The sequence below is a fragment of the Colossoma macropomum genome, unplaced genomic scaffold (assembly GCF_904425465.1).
Source record: "Colossoma macropomum unplaced genomic scaffold, Colossoma_macropomum, whole genome shotgun sequence".
In the NCBI taxonomy this organism is placed as follows: domain Eukaryota; kingdom Metazoa; phylum Chordata; class Actinopteri; order Characiformes; family Serrasalmidae; genus Colossoma; species Colossoma macropomum.
This window is the reverse complement of record NW_023494809.1, coordinates 6,497,389-6,516,898: the sequence shown is the minus strand read 5'-3', so window position 1 is coordinate 6,516,898 and position 19,510 is coordinate 6,497,389. Positions and strand designations below refer to the sequence as shown.

Below are 19,510 nucleotides of genomic sequence, written 5' to 3'. Positions count from 1 at the left end.
GCGATAACACACTCCTCAAGTGTTCTGTTGCTTTTATACAACAGTTAAATAAATACAGTAATAAATTAATAAACTGGGCCGTGAACGCGGCGTTTAATGTTTTAATGTTCGCAGTTCCTTCACCAAATTATAGTTCCTTAACGAGCAGCTTGTTGCTACGTCAGAGTAACGAGCTCCGCCCACTCACTGCACAGCCGGCAGTTCGTTCTCCAGCTCCTTACACTAAATTCCCAAACTGTCATCACCACTGAGCAGCTTTTCAGTCGGCAGCTGAGACAGAAGAACAGCTAAACAACCTGGAATCAGCCAGAAATGAACCCAATACCATTCGCCAAACGTGTAGTCTGATCTTCAGAGTCTGACCAAATCAGACTGAGCCATAAAACTGCCGCAATATCAAGTTCAGCTCAGTTCTGTCAGTTTTTGCCAGATCAGTATTAATGTTGTTTTGTTCCAGCCAGTCTGTAAAGCACCTTACAGCCCATTTAGTTTGGCGAATGGTATTGGGTTCATTTCTGGCTGATTCCAGGTTGTTCAGCTGTTCTTCTGTCTCAGCTGCCGACTGAAAAGCTGCTCAGTGGTGATGACAGTTTGGGAATTTAGTGTCGTCTCATCTTCAGAGTCTGACCAAATCGGCTGTCGGTCAAATGTGATCATAAAAGTGTCCATTTTCTGTTTGTGGCAAAGTAAGAAGTAAAAACGTTCAAATGTCTTGAGCGTCTCCTACAGCTGTCAGAGTCGCAACGGCGTCTCAGTGGAGTGATACAGTGTTTGTGAAAAAACGTGATGTTATGGTGAAATAACAGCACAGTTAGAACGCTTCTCAACCAATCAGCTCGCACGGCCGGAACTAACTGTTGTTTAAAAACAGATTCAAAAAAAGATTGTTGAATAGTTCCTATATTTGTTTTGGCATATTTTAAATAAACCAAACATGGCCCCTTTAGTGGTTGAGTTTGACACCCCTGGTCTACAGAACCATCTACAAGACCCCCAAACATAAAATCCTACTTTGACCTTCTCGCCAAGTGAGCTTTGGGTGCTCTGACAGTGTTGCTGTTTGTCAAAGACTGAGATCATTTATATGTTGTGTGTTCAGTAATGTGGGCAGGAGAGATTTCAGGGTGAGCTAAAAAGATTTGTGTCCACACAGCCCTGAAAACATCAGATCTGAGTCACATTAGGGCAAAAAATCAGATTTGTGCCACTTCAGCCTGGTAATGTGAACGTAGCCTTACCTGCTAACATGGCTACCACTGAAAGACAGCCAGCATGGTCCAATTAGCATTTTTGGTGGAAGTATTACTCTGATCTGTACTGACCTTTAGGAGCAACTACGATAAGACAGCAAGAGAAGTTTCATATCATGTAGTCGAACCGTAACCATAACAAAAACTGCTGAACTGTTTTGGTTGTTTTGTGAATCTGAATGTGAAGTGAACAGTAGGTCTGGCACAGACTGGCTCAGACTGGCACAGACTGGTCCAGACGGGCACAGACTGGCTGAGACTGTCTCAGACGGGCACAGATGGGCTCAGACTGGTCCAGACGGGCACAGACTGGCTGAGACTGGCTCAGACGGGCACAGATGGGCTCAGACTGGCGCAGACTGGCTGAGACTGGCTCAGACGGGCACAGATGGGCTCAGACGGGCGCAGACTGGCACAGACTGGCTCAGACCGGCACAGGTTTTGACACGGTTTTAGGTTTGGTAGATGTTTGGTGGCTGAGGCTGCAGTGGCCTATACGGTGTCATACAGGCTTAGAACATCATGGTGAAATGACCGTATTAATAAGTATTGACCGCAGTTTATTTTGACATTGAGATTCGGGTCGTCCAGTTGACCTAACTGACCTCTGTGCATGAATTTCAGGATGTTCTGAGGTGAGGTCCGGATGCTCTGTGGAGGACTAGGATTAGTGAAGGTGTGTGCATGTAGTACCGAAGGACTCCGTCAGTGTAGGTAATATGGATATTAATAATATTGATCCCATTATAATGTGTGTAACAGCGTATTTCCTAATCAGCCGTGGGGGTCTTCGAGATCCTGTCAGTCGGCTGGTTTCATTCCACTGTTTCTGTATTTGCTTATTGATTTATTTCTACAATTGATTAATTCTACTGGTTTTTCAAACTCAGTGTAAACAGAGATTCAGAGTGGTTTGGTGTGGGTTCCGATGTCTTTACAGTGGTGGTGATAGGAACCAGGGGTCGCCATGACTACAACACAGATATAGACATTTTATGTACTATCCAGAACCACCAGTGAACCTACACGAGTCTTCTGAGTTTATATGGAATGTTGATGATGGAAAATAGTGGAAAATCTGAAATAATCAGTTTTCTTTGGGGACTATTTTGCCTCACAGCGCCCTGCATGTATCCCTCCACCATGAATGGAGTTTAAGTTCTCTAAACTATCATAAAACAGCGTCTCAGTCATCAGGCAGTGAATTCATAACCATTTCATGTAGGAACTTTCTGTGAGGGAGCTTTTAGAGGTGGACGTCTGGTTCCTATCACCACCACTGTGAACAGTTCTGACTTGTAAGTTTATCTAGAACGGAGCGTTTCACACCGAACCTCTCTGAACCGCTCTGTTTACATCTTAACCTCTTCATTATGCCGGAATTCTGAAAAAGTTCCTCTTTAATTGTAGTTAAAAGTGTAAAATGTGTCTCCAAGTACAAATTTACATGTAATGTAAATTTGGTCCACTGTGCATATTTGAGTTTAAATTCAATAGTACGTTTTCTGTAACTTAGACGTGTTATTTTTGACACATTAGTTGTGAAAACACTCAGCGCTGAAGACTTTTTAGTTGATTTTTGTTAAAAAATCAGGCCTCTTTTCATAGACGAGTGAAATCACAACACTCGTGAACGTCTGTACAGTGAGGTAAACAGTGAAGACTGAGAAATAAAGCGTTAAAGTTGTTGCTTCTTCACTAAAGACGACTGTCAGTCTGAGGCTGTAAAGAACCGACAGATAAACGTGTAACTCGGCGTTTTGCGTTAAGTTCTTGCTTGTCTTGTTTTTGCAGACTAAAGAGAGTTAACACCATTCCATACACTCTTAGATGGTTCTTCAAGGGTTCTTTAGTAAAGACAGTGGTTCTGTACAGAACCATGAACACTCAAAGAACCCTTTGCATGTTTAAAAGTTTCCTGGCATCATGAAAGTGTTCTTCAGATTGAGGGACAATGCGCTGTAGATGGTTCTATATAGAACCTTTTTAAAAATGGGTCTTCTAGGAGACACAACATCGTAACAATAGAAGAACCCTTTTTCGTGCTATATAGAGCCCATTTCAAAACAGTTCTGTGTAGAACCATCAACAGCACATTCTCTGTCAATCTGAAGAACCATTACTTGATGCAAAGAACCCTTCAATCATACAAAGTGTTCTTTGAGTGTTCAACCATTCACTTTACTAAAGAACCCTTGAAGTACTATCATTTCTAATAGTGTCCTCTCCTAAAAAAGTTGGTTCTTCAGTGTGTTGTATATGGTTCTGTGTAGCACCAAAAAGGGTTCTTCTATTGTTATAAGCTTGGCATTGTGACAACAGAAGAACCCTTTTTGGTACTATAAAGAACCCTTTTCGAAAAGGTTCTATATGGGACCATCTACCTTTAATCATGCAGAGGGTTCTTGGAGTGTTCCATATAGAATCATTTTCTCTACTAAAGAACCCTTGAAGAACAGTCTTTTTAAGGCGATACACTCTTAAGATGGTACTTGCAAGCTTGACATTGTAGCAATAGCAGAGTCCTTTTCAAAAAGGTTCTGTGTAGAACCATCTACAGCGCATCCTCTGTCAATCATTACATGATTCAGAGAACGCTTTAATCACGGTTCATGGTTTGTTCATGGTTCTATATAGAACCGTTTTCTTTATGAAGGAAAACCCTTGAAGAACCATCATTAAGTGTGCATATAAGAAACAGGGAAGATAATATGTGATGTTCTCTGAAGTTGTGTACAGTAATTTTTTAGAACCGAACGTTAGAACCTGGCGACGGTGTAAACGATGTCGCGTGTGCGAGTTGCGACTCAGAGTTCAGCGATGCTCCAGCTGACCCTCCACAGGTCACCCTTAGGTCAGAGCTCATGAAAGGCAGACGCTGTAAACGGCTCCTCCTCACCTGGCAGGACGAACTCTTCACACATTACAGCGTGAAAACCACTCGTTAATGACGTCATCGCTCTGAGTCCAGCTGTCGCTGTGTGATCGTCCACTATTAGAGATCAGGATCCAGGAAAGCTCTCTTAGGAAAAAACTTATGAAGGTTCTTAAGACAAACACTAAGGCTGCGTTCACACTGCAGGTAAAAGAGGCCCAAATCTGAACCCGATTTTTTTTGTTTGGCTGTTCACATTATCTTTTAAATCTGATCTGTATGCAACATCAGTCTGAACAGATCAGCTCCTAAACCGACCCGCATGCGCAAAAGAACAGAGCTTCACATGTGGCTCGTCCAGAGGTAAACAATCATGATGGACAGTGAAGGCCTGTCGCTCCCGCAGCTTTCAGTTTCGTCTTCGCCAGCATCACAGGAGCGAGTATAAAGTTCCAGTGGTTGACAGCTGGACTCATCACCCACAGTGTGTTCGGGTTCGCTGTAAAAAGGGCTCGTTATTCGGCCACTTCTTTGGTTCGAGTCCTCGGATTCTTTAAACTGGTCTCTGACGCTGCAGCCTCGGGCTCCTCCGGCCACGTTCGGCCGTTCCGTTTGAACACGGAGTGGTTTGATGAGTCTCTTCTAATGTTTTGGTACAGAAACATCAGACTAAATGTTTATGAATCTCAGCAGTGTTAAATTATGACGAAGGTCGAGTTGGACTGACGTAAAAGCCGTATGAATTCCGATCTGGCTGTTCAGACAGAGTCGCATTGCCGCAGATCGGATACGCATCGGATTTCAGTACCACATATGAAAGCGTCTCAAATTGGAATTGAAAATGTCAGATTCAGTGTGTTTTTCTGTTCACACTGACACACAGACACACATCTGAGTCACATATGAGGACAAAGATCGGATTTGGGCCACTTTCACCTGCTGTGTAAATGTAGCTTAAGAAGCTCACAGTCAGTCAAAGTTTATTTATGTAGCGCTTTTTACAGCAGGTGTCGTCACAAAGCAGCTTTACAGAAAAATCCGGGTCCGAGCCCCCATGAGCGTCGCCAGTGGGGACAGTGGCAAGGAAAACTCCCTAAGAGCAGGAGAAGGAACACTGAGAGGAACCAAGACTCAGAAGGGGAACCCATCCTCCTCTGGAACACACCGGATAGCAAACAGCATTAGAATAAAATATTAGAATACAAAACGGGGAAAAACAGGTGGAGCAGTGGTTAATTAGACAGTTTGAGTTTATGCAGCATCAGGAGGGTCAGTTCATGCAGGTGAGGTGCAGATCAGCAACAGAGATGGAGCTCTGGTGACTCTAGCAGCTCTGGTGGCTCCCATGTGGCGACTCAGGCAGACGTCGCTCAGGTTCAAGTTCTCAGATATTCTCTTAAGATAATCTTAATTATTTCCTTAAGATTCTTAAGAAATCTCCCTTGTTTTCTTCGTCGGCTACGTTGCGTTTTACGACATACCGTAAACAACACAAGATACATTTTGAATCTGTATGAACTGTTATTTCCGTTATTTAGTTTAATCCACTCAGCAAAATGGGGGAAAAACATCAAACCAAGCGTTTACAAAATTTTATCAAACAAGATCTGGAGGTGATGGAGGAAGAAACAGCCAACAGGAAAGAAATCCTCATTGGAAATATGATGACTGTGGGGTGACGGATGAGGAGCAGAGGCAGACAGAGACAAATCTTACAGCCTGAGACGAGTGAGAGTCGTAAGGTTAAGACAACATTTAAGAACAGTATTTTCAAGAATAACACTCGTTCTCAGGATTGTTATAAGAAAATAGTTGAGAAAAGAAAACAAGTTATGTGAAGAATAACAGTTTCTCGTAACTTTTAGTTAAGAGTTAAAAGTTAAGAAAAACACACATTTAGAGATTTTTCTCTTTAGTGCCTCATTTGTGAATACGGGCTCTGATCGTTACGTTAATAACACAGCAGGAATTTCGTCTCTGTTTTGAACAGAATTGACTTTTTTTTATAGTGTTTTTATTCTGATGTTAATCCAGTGTCTTTAGTTTGACTGTGATTTTGGTCGTCAGGTGGTTTTGTTGACATGATGTTTAATTTGCAGTTCCGGTTCTCCCTGAACTCCTTTAAAACTTCATATTCAGCAGAAAAATGAAAAAGTCCATCACAGTTGTATTATATTGTGATGAGTTACACTGAGCATTTCTGAAGCTGCGTAATCAGATGCAGATGCAGTTCTGTTTAAGGCTGAACGATTTGGGGAAATAACTGTGATTTTTCTGACTAATGTTGCGACTGAGATTTAAATTCTGATTATTTTCTATAAATTAAGTTTCAGGCTGCTACGAAGACCAGAATATCCACTTTTTCTAGCTTGAGGCTCGACCCCTGAACGTAGTGAGCCAGACAGCTAGTGAGCTGTGGTTGTGATGTCACAACATGGAGGCTTGATTGGATCTGATTGGTACTGTTCTGTACAGGCAGTTCACAACAAACTCTGTGTTATTAGGTTAAATTGTCTAACTTAAAACTTAAGACAATGTTGTTGGTAATGTAAGATATATATTTTTTAAAAATTGCAGCTCTTTCTATTTGAAAATTGCGCTCTCTTAATTGCAATTTCGATAAGTACCATTTATTCTTACTGTAATTGATACATCTGATCTTGACGTGAATTGGGAATTGGTCCTTGTGTAAAAAGCGCTGAGATGTCCTTTAAGCTTTTAATATCTATTTCCTGCTAAACTGATAAAGGAAAAAGTGGGAAAAGATGACCACAGTAAATACACGTGTTCTGCAAATTTTAGTGCATAATTTCTATTTTTAATGGAGTTTAACGTATTAAAAAATAATAAAAGATAAAAAAGAAAATGTGCCAGAACTTTTGGACCGGCCACTTTTCGTTTAATTTTCCCTCCAATGTGTTAAATTCAGTAAGTAAACAGTAACTGCGCATTAAAATGTGCAGAAGTGTGTCTCTGTAGAGGATGTGTAACTTATTCACACTTAGAAAATCAGCAAATATATGGAATGAGCAACTTTTTTTGCTTTATTTCAATAATAAACTTGCTAGAATCTTGGTAGTAAAGTGTACAATTAGCACTTCATATTCAAATCAAACAATGAAACCCTTAAATTATACTCAGGTTTGTTTCTGAAGAGAGGAAAATACTTATTTTAGTCACTGACATCATTACAGGTTCATTTTCCTGTTTATTTATTATGTTGGTAATTGCAGATCTACAGGGGTGCACAAACTTTTGCATACATCTGTGTATATACAGTAAAGACTGAAGTTATGAGTCAGACATTAAAATGTAAACTGCTGATTTATTCACGGTATTCAGTATTTTGTTACAGTGGCTGGGTAAACAAACAGAAACTGCTATTAAATAATAATATATTATTGTTTACATTAATTTCCTGTTATTAAATGTATTATAAAAAACATTGTTGATATTCGGCCGTCTGATATTAATTTTAAGTTCATTTTCAGTACTAAGCAGCTTTCTCAGCTCCTTTCAGTGAAAATTGCTGAATTTTTATAGCTCATTATATATACACTCTTACAAAAAAGACGGTTCTTCAAGGGTTCTTTAGAACATACAATGGTTCTGTATAGAACTATGAACACATTTGGATGCTTAAGTGGTTCTTTGCATGGTGAAATGGTTCTTCAGATTGATGGAGAATGTGCTGTAGATGGTTCTGTATAGAATCTTTTCGGAAAGGGTTCTGTATAGCACCAAAAAGGGTTCTTCTGTTGTTACAGTGTCAAGCTTGTAACAATAAAAGAACCCTTTTGGGTCTGTAGCACATTAATGCACATTTTCCGTCAATCCAAAGAACCTTTTCATGATGCAAAGAACCCCGTAATCATGCAGAGCATTCGTTGAGTGTTCATGGTTCTATTTAGTCTTTACTAAAGAACCCTTGAAGCACCATCTTTAAGAGTGTTTAAGTTTTTGGAACTTGAGTTTTTGTTGCCTTTGAATTGCTCCAGCCGTTGTGTCGGTTGAGCCGTTATGTATGGTTCTGAAAAGAGTTCTATATAGCACCAAAAAGGGTTCTGCTGTTGTTACAATGTCAAGCTGGTCAAGCTTTGGTGCTAAATGGAACCCAAAAAGGTTCTATGTAGAACCACATATAGCACATTCTCCATCAATCTGAAGAACACTTTCATCACGCAAAGAACCATTTAATCATGCAAATGATTCTTTGAGTGTTCATGGTTCTATACAGAGCCGTTGTCTTTACTAAAGAACCCCAGAAGAACCGTTTTTTTTTAAGACTAGTTTGAACTCAGAATATTTGCATATCAGACTCAGACTTATAAATGTATCTGCAACAAAATTGGTTTAATATTAATTGAAAACAGTGATTCCAAACTTTTGAAGGGCAGGTTCTGTGTGTACTGAAGCCTTTTAAGTGGTTTGGATTTTGAATGAAACGCCCCGGTTTTCTGTGTTTGCTCTGAACAGGCTGCTTTGACCCTCTACAGGTTGGGTGTAGTGACTGCGAGTGGCCACTAGGGGCGGCAGAGGAGGGCCCACTCCAGGCACACTTCACTCCCCACACCGAGGGCTCAGCGCCGTTCTCTGCTAATCTGGCCCGATGTGTCTGCTGAACGTCGGCCTTCTGGTCTTATTCTTCCTCCTTATAGCATCTCCTGTGTTTTCTGGTCAGAACGTGTCTGTTAGGCGTTTAAACAGGCGGACGTTTCCTGTCTGTTCTCACTCCCAGGCCGCCTACGGTAGATGGAACCACCCGGCAGTCACCTGACCTTTGACCTTAAACTCTCTCTGACCCCTTAAGAGCAGAACTGCTTTAATCCCGCTGGTCGTGGGCCTCGTTACGGCGTCCAGAAGCCAAAATAGGGCGAATTTGCATGATTCAGTGCCGAGTAAAGGAGCGCTGGGACCTCTCGGGCCGGGCGGCGGCGACTCCGCGGTGCGCCGCGTCGCCCGTGTGTGCTGATCTGCTGGAGAGGATGTGTGCTTTTCAGGTGAAAGGTCATGGCGCAGAAGGGGAGGGGCTCGGGGGGGATTATCGGCGGGGATTCTCCTGCATGAGTCTCTCTCTCTCTCTCTCTCTCTCTCTCTCTCTCTCTCTTTCTCTCTCTCTCTCTCTCTCTCTCTCTCTCTCTCTCTCTCTCTCTCTCTCTCTACGAAAGGGTCAGACTTCAGTGCGCCAAACACGTGTGGCCTGATATCCTCAGCGTTCTCGCCCAGAAATGTGCGCTTTCTTAATTCTGAAATAAACACAGAGGCGCTCGTCACGTACGCGCCTGCCTTGTGATCAGAACTAGCGCCCTGACACTGAATACGCAGTCAAAATAATCACAAGAACTCTTATTTTATCAGGACTTTTATCATGCACTTCTGTTTCCTCTTTGGATGCTTATGGATTAGCAGGCTTGGCCTCTTTTCAGCCAGAGGCGCCCAGAAATTTGGATTTTTTAATGGTTTTGTGATGAAAACTAGCAGCCTGACTTCAGAGAAATACATTTACACAAACCTACTGTCGAAATATTCACTTTTACATTAGGGTATCATTGTGCTGTGGTGAAAATTTCACCATGAATGGACCAATAGAAATGCTCTAGAATGACTTATGATAAAGTTTCATTCAGGGGGGTTTCACACCTACTTTCTTCTGTCCGAACCTTTTGACTTTTTCGGTTTGGGCCGAACCAAAACAGCAGGTGTGAAAGGTGCCTCGGACCAAGGAACCAAAATTTGGTCTCTACAAAACCAGGTGGTCTCGGTCCACATCAGTCTGAACCATGGTTTGGCTTGTAAAGGGCCAAAATTTGGTCTGATCTAAAGAGGTGGTCTTGGTCTGGATCAAAAGGAACCATGGTTCGGTTCGTGTGCAGTGTGTAAACACTTTTTTAGATAGTTTGGACTTTTGGACCAGTTGTTATAGGAAGTTGAGGCAGGAAATTGTCACACATTAAACAACAGAAGGAGAAAAGGAGGTGGGAGAGAAGTGAAAATGAGCCGTGGTAGTTTACGGGGAGGAGGCGGAATATTTAAGTGTGATTTGGTCCAACAAAAAAGTCAAAAGTCAACATTTTTCTTCATTCGAAGGCCGAACTAACACGCTGACGTCAGACGCTACTCTACAAACCAATCAGTGTCCAGTACAGGAAGACACAGCCCTCGTAGGTGATGACCTGTCATGAAACCAAAACTAACTGGATCAAATGTACACCATGTAACAAAAACTTGAACCTTGGTATGAACCTGCATGTGCGAAAACATCCTAAATTACATTTAAAGTTAAGAACGTTTTGTTCCTTTTCCTGTAAAGTTCCTGTTTTATAGATCAGGGGTGTCCAAACGTTTTTCGAAGAGGGCCAGAGATCATACTGTGTCAAAACACCTGAGGGCCGACATATTATTCACTAATGATTATTAAGCTTTCTGTGAGCCAAGGTGTTTCCTATCACTGTGTAAAAGATGCACAAGACTTCATTCAGTGTTGGATTGCTATTGTTTGCATCAGTAAATGAAATTAAATGAAATGAACGGAATTAGACCTCCACATTTTACCCATCCGTGTAGTGAAACACCACATACACACCAGTGAGCACATTTGCCCGGAGCGGTGGGCAGCCCTATCCACAGCACCCGGGGAGCAGTTGGGGGTTAGGTGTCTTGCTCAAGGGCACTTCAGTCACATACTGTCAGCTGAGGGGTTTGAACCAGTGACCTTCCGGTCACAAGGCTGGTTCCCTAACCTCCAGCCCACGACTGCCCCTGCACTTATAAAAAATAAAGTGTTTAGTAACGATAACACACGTTTACCATATTAATTATATTCCTATTCAAGTGTTTACTGGTTTAATAATTTGTGAGACAAACTAAATAAAAATGTATACATTTATTAATTTTGTTAAATTATGTTGTTTACAAATAACAAATAAATGCAGTTACACCTCTGCTGCCACCATCAGGTGATAGGAAGAACTGCAGCATACTGGCTGGTGGGCTTCTTATCAAGTACTCTAAAACTGAAGCCGGGGGCCAATTAAAATCTGACCACCGGCCGCATTTGGCCCTGGGGCCGGACTTTGGACACTCCTGTTACAGATGATCTTAAAAGTTCTTGCTCAGCAACTTATTTACACCCCTAAACCTTCGTGGACCTGTTGGCGTCAGTTCCTGAACATCTTAATAGCTCAGACTTTCTGCACTGTTTGTTTTCCTCATGTTGTTACTTAATAATAAACTCAGGATGAGGAACTGAAGTTGGTGCTATTTTTGATTAACTACTGTGATTTTGGTGTCGTGTTCTGTGTGTCGTAAGCCTTTTTGCTACCCCCCCCCCACGCCGGCCTTCGTGTGTGCCCTATTTATGGATGCCACCTCAAACTTTTCTAATGTTAAACTTGACACAGCCCCTCTTCGGTCTCTTGGCAGAACTGGCATGGCTCTAGCAACATTGGGCCATTTTTGTCACATGTAACTTCAAACTGAGGTTTAGAATATGGGCTAAACTCAGCTGAGAAAACTGTTTCTTTCCCTTGGGGTGATTTAAAGGCCTGTCTCTCGTAAACAGAGAGGCATTCGCTAATTAAACAATGTCCCCAGTTATCAGTCACTCATTAATCTACACACTGGTGGTTTTTTTGTACTCTAACTTCTATTTAAACAATCATGTGCAGTTCCAATTACATCTTAAGCATACAGATTTATACTAAATCTATTTTTTTTTTAAAATTTGACCAGTGTATGTCATACATGACCATATGATCTATGTCACTCAGTGCAGTGCTTTAAAATTTCATTTAACAGAAGATTTGTCTTCTTTGCTTTTTTATTCTGTTGTATTTGTAACAACCAATGATAAAAAAACCTCCAGTGCTGGTTATTAGCAGTTGTTTTAGCAGAGGCCTTCCGGTTGAGCACATTAATATCATCATTATTATTGCCTTCCTTTTCTGAATTGTCCTCATATTTCAAATAGAAATAGAATGTATTCCCGCTGACGCCGCGAAAGGCCTGCTGGACGTCCCGGCCTCCACCTGTTTCCAGAGTTCATAGCACGACTGGCATGTTTTTGTCACATTCTGCTCTTGGTTAATAGGCGAACGCGGGGTCAGAGCAGCACTTCAGCCTGCTATTTTAGATATTTCAACACCAGGAGGTCAAACGGCGCCTCGTGGCTTTATTTAGTTGTAAATAGTCCTCTGTTGGTGGACAGAAGGTTTTCTCCTGCGTGGAAAGTATTTGTGAGGACTGTGCAGGCCGGACGATTCGGTCACCATTTATACCGAAATCTCAATAGCGATTTTAATTCTATCCCACATTATTCAGCATTGTCCAGAGAGGGTCTAACTTGGAAATGTGGGCAGTTTGGTCAGGCCTCAGGTGGAAATGTGGAAAAAAAGGCTAATCTTGTTTATTTACAACTGAAATTATTATAGATATGTATAGCCCTATTAATAGGACCTGTTGTGATGTATATCTGCCTGCTTGAAAATGAAAATATTACACATTTCAGTGTGTTAATGGGAGAGAAATGGCCTGTGGTTTGTTCACAGCAGAGGGGCAGCGCTAATCCGAGGGTCTCGGTGAAACGGTTTTCTCCTGCGTGGAAAGTATTTGCGAGGACTGTGCAGGCCGGACGATTCGGTCATCGTTTATACCGAAATCTCAGTAGTGATTTTAATTCTGTCCCACATTATTCAACGTTGTCCAAAGAGGCTTTAACTGGGAAATGTGGGCAGTTTGGTCAGGCCTCAGTGGTCAGGCCTCAGGTGGATATGTGGAAAAAGGCTGATCTCGTTTATTTAAAACTGAAATTATATATATATTTAACCTATAGTTCTATTAATGAGAGCTGTTGTGATGTATATCTGCCTGCTTGAAAATGAAAATATGACATGTCAGTGTGTTGATGGGAGAGAAATGGCCTGTGGTTTGTTTACAGCAGAGGGGCAGCGCTAATCCGAGGGTCTCGGTGAGGAAAACCCTCGTTTGGCTGAAGTTGTTGCGTGACTTTTGTAATGTGTGGCCGGAGAAAGGGAGAGAAAACCGGCTGAAACACAGCCTCCCCGCAGTGTGACTGTAATTCGCTGCGTTGCCCCTCCGTTTCTCTCCCGCTCGCTTAGCTTCTTCTACTCCTTCTCCTTCTCCTTCTTCTCCTCTCAGCCCCGGTTCTGCTACCGTATCTTCCCACTGCATCATGTTTACCTAGCAACACGCATCACCCGCTGCCGGCCCTCCGATTGGTCAGTTCAAATCGCAAGCGCGACCAATGGCGAGGCTGTTGCCATGGTACATTGTGTAGTTGCCGGGTGGAATTTCGCTGCGAGGCACGTGAGTCCCGGAATCTTCGCCTTTGCGTTTTTTAATCTCGGCTGTCTGGAAGCTCTGCAAACGTGATTTATTGGAACCGAGTCACATTTTTTAACCCCCCTCCTCACCTCCTTCTCCAGAACCTCGACTTATACATCTAGACGTTTATCTGCTTTTAAAGGCAAAACACTTTAAATGACACTTAAAGGGGGGGTCGTTTTTGGGCAGGGGGGCTGCAGTAGCTGTCACAGGGGGTGCGCACTGCTGCTCAGGGAGGAAAGAGGAAAGAAAGCAACTTTTACAGCTTCCACAGTCAGATATTAGCAGCAAAACAACTTTTTGTGTTGTGTGTTGAGAACCCGCACCCTTCGGATTTGACCTCAAGAACCCAAAAGTGCATCGCACTGTAGCCAGAGATGACAAAGTAGCTTCATAACTTTATTATAATCTAGTTTTTGTTTATACTTTATGGATAATAATGTAAATATTCACTATTCTGACTTCAGGAAAAAATATCCATAGTCATACTACAGGCATTTCTTATAATAATCTTATAGACAACTCTTAGTTTATTATGGGAATACTATAGTAGAGCTGTAGGGTACTGTACACACTTCTTTGAGGGTTCTTTCCTAAAACCATGTCATTCCTAACTTGTTCTTTGCATGATGAAACTGTTCTTCAGATTGAGGGAAAATGTGTTGATTTTATATAGCACCAGAAATGGTTCTTCAAATGTTCTTTAGTAAAGACAGTGGTTCTGTGTAGAACCATGAACACGCCAAGAACTTTGCATGCTTAAATGCTTATTTGCATGGTGAAATGGTTCTTTAGATTTATGGAGTCCTTTTGTTACAGGCTTGACGTTGTAACTGTAGCAGAACCCTTTTTAGTGCTATATAGAACCATGCACAAAACAATCTGGTGAACCATTTCACCTTGCAAAGAAGCATTTAAGCATGCAGACGGTTCTAGAACTCATAGAACAATGCCTTTACTAGAGGACCCTTGAAGAACCATCTTTTTAAGGGTGTAGGAAAGTATTACAATTATATTGTGAGGTGAAAATATTACATATTATTATTATTATATTATTAGAAGTACAGTTTGTTATTGTACTACGTTTTTTTATGAGCCAACTTTGGCGCCTGGCCTTCGACCTACAGTTACAAACTAGAAATTAAGTGCAGTTAAATACTTGTAAAAGTTTTTGAATGTTATAGTAAACGTTAGCTGGATTGTATGGGCCTCACCGAAGCTACAGGTTGGTCTTTTTCCCATTGTTTTGTTTTAAGGGAATCACATTCGTATTCAGTTGAAATCATAGTGAATAAATTGGTGAATAATGCTCTCAAAAGAGCGAAATGGGCTACGAGAAGAGCTCCGGCTTTGGAACAGGACTTTTAAATTATAAAAAGTAAATAAAAGTTCATGGAGAGTAAAAACACTGAATGGATCAGCGTTGTTTGTCTTTGCAGTGCTGAAGTAGTTTGAGCGTCTGTGTTTCAATAAAGTTTTCACAAGTTTGGGTGTTTTACACGTTTATACTTTGAATAATACAGTTTTCTTCTCTGAGTAAAACAACCCTCACTACTAAAAAACATTGGTTCTTCAGTAAAGGGAGTGGTTCTGTTAGGAATCATGAGTTCTGTGTAGATCTATTTCATGATTAAATGGTTCTTTGCATGGGGAATCTGTTGTATATGGTACTATATAGTATCAGAAAGGGTTCTTTTGTTGTTATGATGTCAAGCTTGAAACAACAGCAGAACCCTTTTGGTGCCATATAGAACCACTTTCAAAAGAAAGATCTACATAGAACCGTATTCAACACATTCTCCATCAATCTGAAGAACCATTTCACCATGCCAGTGGGTGTTCATGGTTCCGTACAGAACCATTGCCTTTACTTAAGGTCCCTTAAAGAACCATCTTTTTAAAACTGAAGACTTAAAAAGTTAAACTGAAGCATGCTCAGTTTGTTTTTTTTAAGGGTTCTTTAGTGAATGAAATGGTTAGAACCATGAGTTCTGCATAGAACAGTGTGCATGCTTAAGTGGTTCTTTGCATGGTGAAGTGGTTTTTCAGATGATTATGGAGAATATGTTGTATGTTTCTATATAGAACACTGTTGAAAATGGTTCTGCATAGCACCAAAAGGGGTTCTGCTATTGCATACGATGTCAAGCTTGTAAAAGAACAATAGAAAAACACTATTTGGTGCTATGTAGAACTATTTTCACCATGCAAAGCATTCCGTTGTTCTATATAAAACTAATAGTTCTAGACAGAACCAAGAACCCTTGAAGAACCGTTTTTTAGTGTAGTGTTTATGGTGGAAGTCTCATTGTTTTTCTTAGTCATGTTATGATCCAATAACTGACTATCCATAATATATATACTGTAGATGTACCTTATATAGGATTAAGTATGTTCTAAGAAGTGTTTATAATGCCAGCTTCGTGCTATTATCTAAAGAACGTCTAATCTCTCATGGTTCTCCTCGTTTCAAAGCCTGTGTATCTCTGGTTCTCCCTTCTGCTCCACTCGTGTCCATTTACCTGAAGTCTTGTGTTATTCTCGCGTCATTCTGGCTGCGTTTGGAGACAACGAGGAGTTTAGGCGGAGGGGGAGGGAGGGGGGGAAGGGCAGACTCTCTCGCTTCAGCTCCGCCCACAACAGCGAGCTGGCCAATCGAGACGGTGGAAGGGACCCGTCCTGGCAAATCGCATGCGAGCTGCCGTGGCGTCGGCTAGCAACAGAGCATGCGAACGCGCGTCAGCGAGAGCGGGAGGGGAGGGGCGGGGAGGGAGGAGAGCAACGGCTGTGCGCGCGCTTTAGCACAGAAAAAAGTTGGATGAAACTCTGAGGAGAAAGAAAATCAATCATACGTTTCTGTTTACGTGAAAAGTTGAAAGTTACGGCAACAGAACACGCCAGAACTCGCTAAAACCCATCGCCGTGACCTTATATGAGAAACGGAGATGCGATTTCGTGTAACTTTTTTATGTATTTATTTATTTTCTGCGTAATTCACCTAAACGCCGAGTCTGACTGCTAAATGCTAAAGCTGTAGGTCATTTCGTCTGAAAGGGGAACTCCAGCGAATTTTCAAAAAAAAAAACAGTCTGCATAATTAAATGGTTAAGATGTAAACAGAGTCGTTCAGAGTGGTTAAGTGTAAAATGCTCTGTTCTAGGTAAACTCCGAGTCAGAACTGTTCACAGTGGTGGGGATAGGAACCAGACGTCCACCTCTAAAAGCTCCTCACAGAGTTATTACATAAAACGGTTATGAATTCACTGCCTGATGACTGAGACACTGTTTTATGATAGTTTTGTGATAATCCATTCATGGTGGAGGGATAAATGCAGGGTGTTGTGAGGCCAAATAGTCCCTAAGAATGTTTTTTTTTTTTCAGGTTTGTGACTTCTATCACCATCACCGTTATAAATAAAACTCAGAAGACTCGTGTAGGTTCACTGTTGGTTTTGGATAGTAAATAAACTGTCTATATTTGTGTTGAAGACCTGGTTCTGATGACCCCCACTGTAAAGAAATCTCATCAGTCTCAGTCCCATTTCACACCAAACCACTCCGAATCACTCTGTGTCCATCTCAAGGACTGAATTAGTCAGAATAAATAATATAGTCATTAAATGTTTCACTTAAAAATAAAGCAGATATGCCTGTGTGACGGATGTGCAGCAGGGAAAGGCTTAGGAGCTGCTGAAGTGGCAGCGAACTGAGATCCGGGATCGCGTTTTTAATGATATAAACTTGCCAAAATGTGTCGTCTCACATATATTAGAGCTTTCTCGGGATAGGGTTTCTACTTTTGTGCGATCAAACACTGAAGCTGCGTCAACGAGCGAGTGATTCTCCGCTCCACCCCCCCTCCCTCTCCGCGCTGGTAGAGCAGTCCGCGCTCCCCCCGTGTTTCTCGGCTGATGGTACAGTCCGTATCGCAGGGTGTGGAGTTGGTGCCGGGCGGAGAGGCGAGACAGCGGGCAACAAACAACGGCAGAGCTGCCTGGTGTGGACGGAAAACGAGATTAACTACACTTCGGAGAGACGAGGAGGCGATCGCTTGGCTTTCTGGAGTCGATTGCAGGCCGTAAAGCTGGAGAAGAGCTGGAGAGAGGCTCCGAAATAATGTGAGGGAGCAGCGGCGGCAGCTCGGGATGGAAGTGAGCTTGACAACAAACCGGTTCTTCGGATTGATCTAAGTTGACTCGGAGTCTATACACTTCAGCACGCAGCTGGCACTGCTCCGGACCCTGGACCCCCCCACATCTGGAGTTTTTGTGTTCTTCTGGTTTATCTAAGCAGCACCAAGTGATTGAGAAGCGCAATTTGAGCCCTTTTCTGGAGTCCAAACCACAACCCCCCCCCATCCCTAGACCCCTTGGAAAGGACCTTGGCAAGATCTTTCCCCTCCATTAAAACAGTAGGACGTTCTCGTGCCTGTGGACTTGCACTTCAGCACTTTCCGCTTCGTCGTCGTTCGTGCATGCAGATCATCCGGCGTCCCTTCGGATGCGTCTCCCACTTGGCTTCTTGTTGTTGTCGTTGTTGTTGTTGACATTTGTGATTCTGAGCACCTTTTGACCCGACCACAGCATTTCTCCTCCTCCTCCCTCACATCTGCTGACTTTGGTAGCTCGTCGACGAGGAGGAGGAGGGGTAAAAAAAAGTAAATAAAAGTACCTGCCACACCAGGATTAAAAAAAAAAGCAAGGCAACAGAATAGTTGCCCTGCACCTGTCCTTTTCACTGACGGCTTCGCTGTAGGGATACGCAGACGGAACCCAAGAAGCCCTCGCTATTTTTAGAGATAGTGATGGGGTAGATGGTGTTGGAACTGAAGACCCCCCCCAAAACCCCCCCACCACCCTCCTCGGCCCACCAGCACACCCCCGGCTTTAGCTCCGGCTGCTGAGTTGTCCGGACTGGCTCTTGCGTCGTCGCGTCGTCCAATTATTTTCCTTCAACTGGATGGAATCTTCTCAGCAACGGAGGACAATGAAACTAGCAGAGCAAACTTTAGTAACCAAATAACTTCATCCCCATATAAACAGAGAGATATATATATGTAACAGAGTATATATAATACAGATATATATTGCAGATCCGTAGTTTGAATATGTATATTCTATTTTTTATGCTTAAAGTGAGCATCGTTGCCTGAAACCCAATCCATTGCCTTAGATTTACAGTAATAAAGGGAATAGCAAGAACATAGTCAAACAACAGTGTTGGAAGTAACTTAATGGTGCCTTTTTTCGTTCATCGGTCTCGTCACTTCAGGATTTCACTAGCGGTCGAGAGATATTTTTGTGGTTGACTTGAGTTTAAATCCTTATTATATATACACATATATATATATATATATAAATATATACATATATGGCTCACACTTGAGTTTGATCGCCATTGGATGTACCCGGCTGTGTTGAAGATTCTCGATTGAAGCATGTGGGAAGGATTATTTTGTACTTGATGTCAGCGACTTTTTCCAAAGTGGTTTTTTGAACTTTTTTTCCCTCCCCCAACAAACTCGATTGATGTAATTCTTTTGAAGATCGCGGCTCGACACTAAAGCATTTCCGATGGTGATCACTTCATCCGTGGAGGAGAAGCCACAGCCTTCTAACAGAATGGTCGCCAACCTGTCGACCGAATCGTGGATCGGCAACCCGGATCAGAGCCGCTACCAGTCTCACCTGCTCCGGAAGCCGTCGAGAAGTTAGTACAACCTCTGTTCTTCCATCCGTCGCGTAATGGATGTACGTTGTGATCAATTAAGTGGGGGTTTCATGATCATGGTGGGAGTTCTAGCCTCCATGATTGGTGGGACCAAAGTTGGCCTAACTCGGGCAGTTTGGAACACCTGTGGCACGTGCTGAGGTGAAGGAGGTCCAAACTATCGTCTTGAGTTCTTTGCGAATGCGATTGCTCTGAGGAGCTTGTTGAGGTTTAAACTGCCAGTTTCGATCGCTTTGTTTGTTTGTTCCCTCGTTTCGAGGGATGACGGTCGGTCATGTTTATCTTTCGTCAATTTCACACAGTGAGAGAAAAA

At 42.3% G+C, this 19,510-nt stretch overlaps 1 protein-coding gene across 3 annotated transcripts in view; it reads left to right on the top strand.

The window, feature by feature from the left end:
- Nucleotides 1-19,510, top strand: part of dyrk1b (dual-specificity tyrosine-(Y)-phosphorylation regulated kinase 1B) — an 81,121-nt gene that overhangs the window by 21,388 nt on the left and 40,223 nt on the right. For 2 of the 3 annotated variants that reach the window (XM_036558923.1, XM_036558922.1), the window contains exon 1: nucleotides 17,395-19,176. The exons of the other annotated variant lie outside the window; for it this stretch is intronic. In XM_036558923.1, the coding sequence (XP_036414816.1) occupies nucleotides 19,041-19,176 (136 nt within the window). In that variant the 5' untranslated portion in view covers nucleotides 17,395-19,040. Of the gene's footprint in view, nucleotides 1-17,394; nucleotides 19,177-19,510 lie in introns of those variants that run through there. 3 annotated transcript variants of the gene reach the window in all.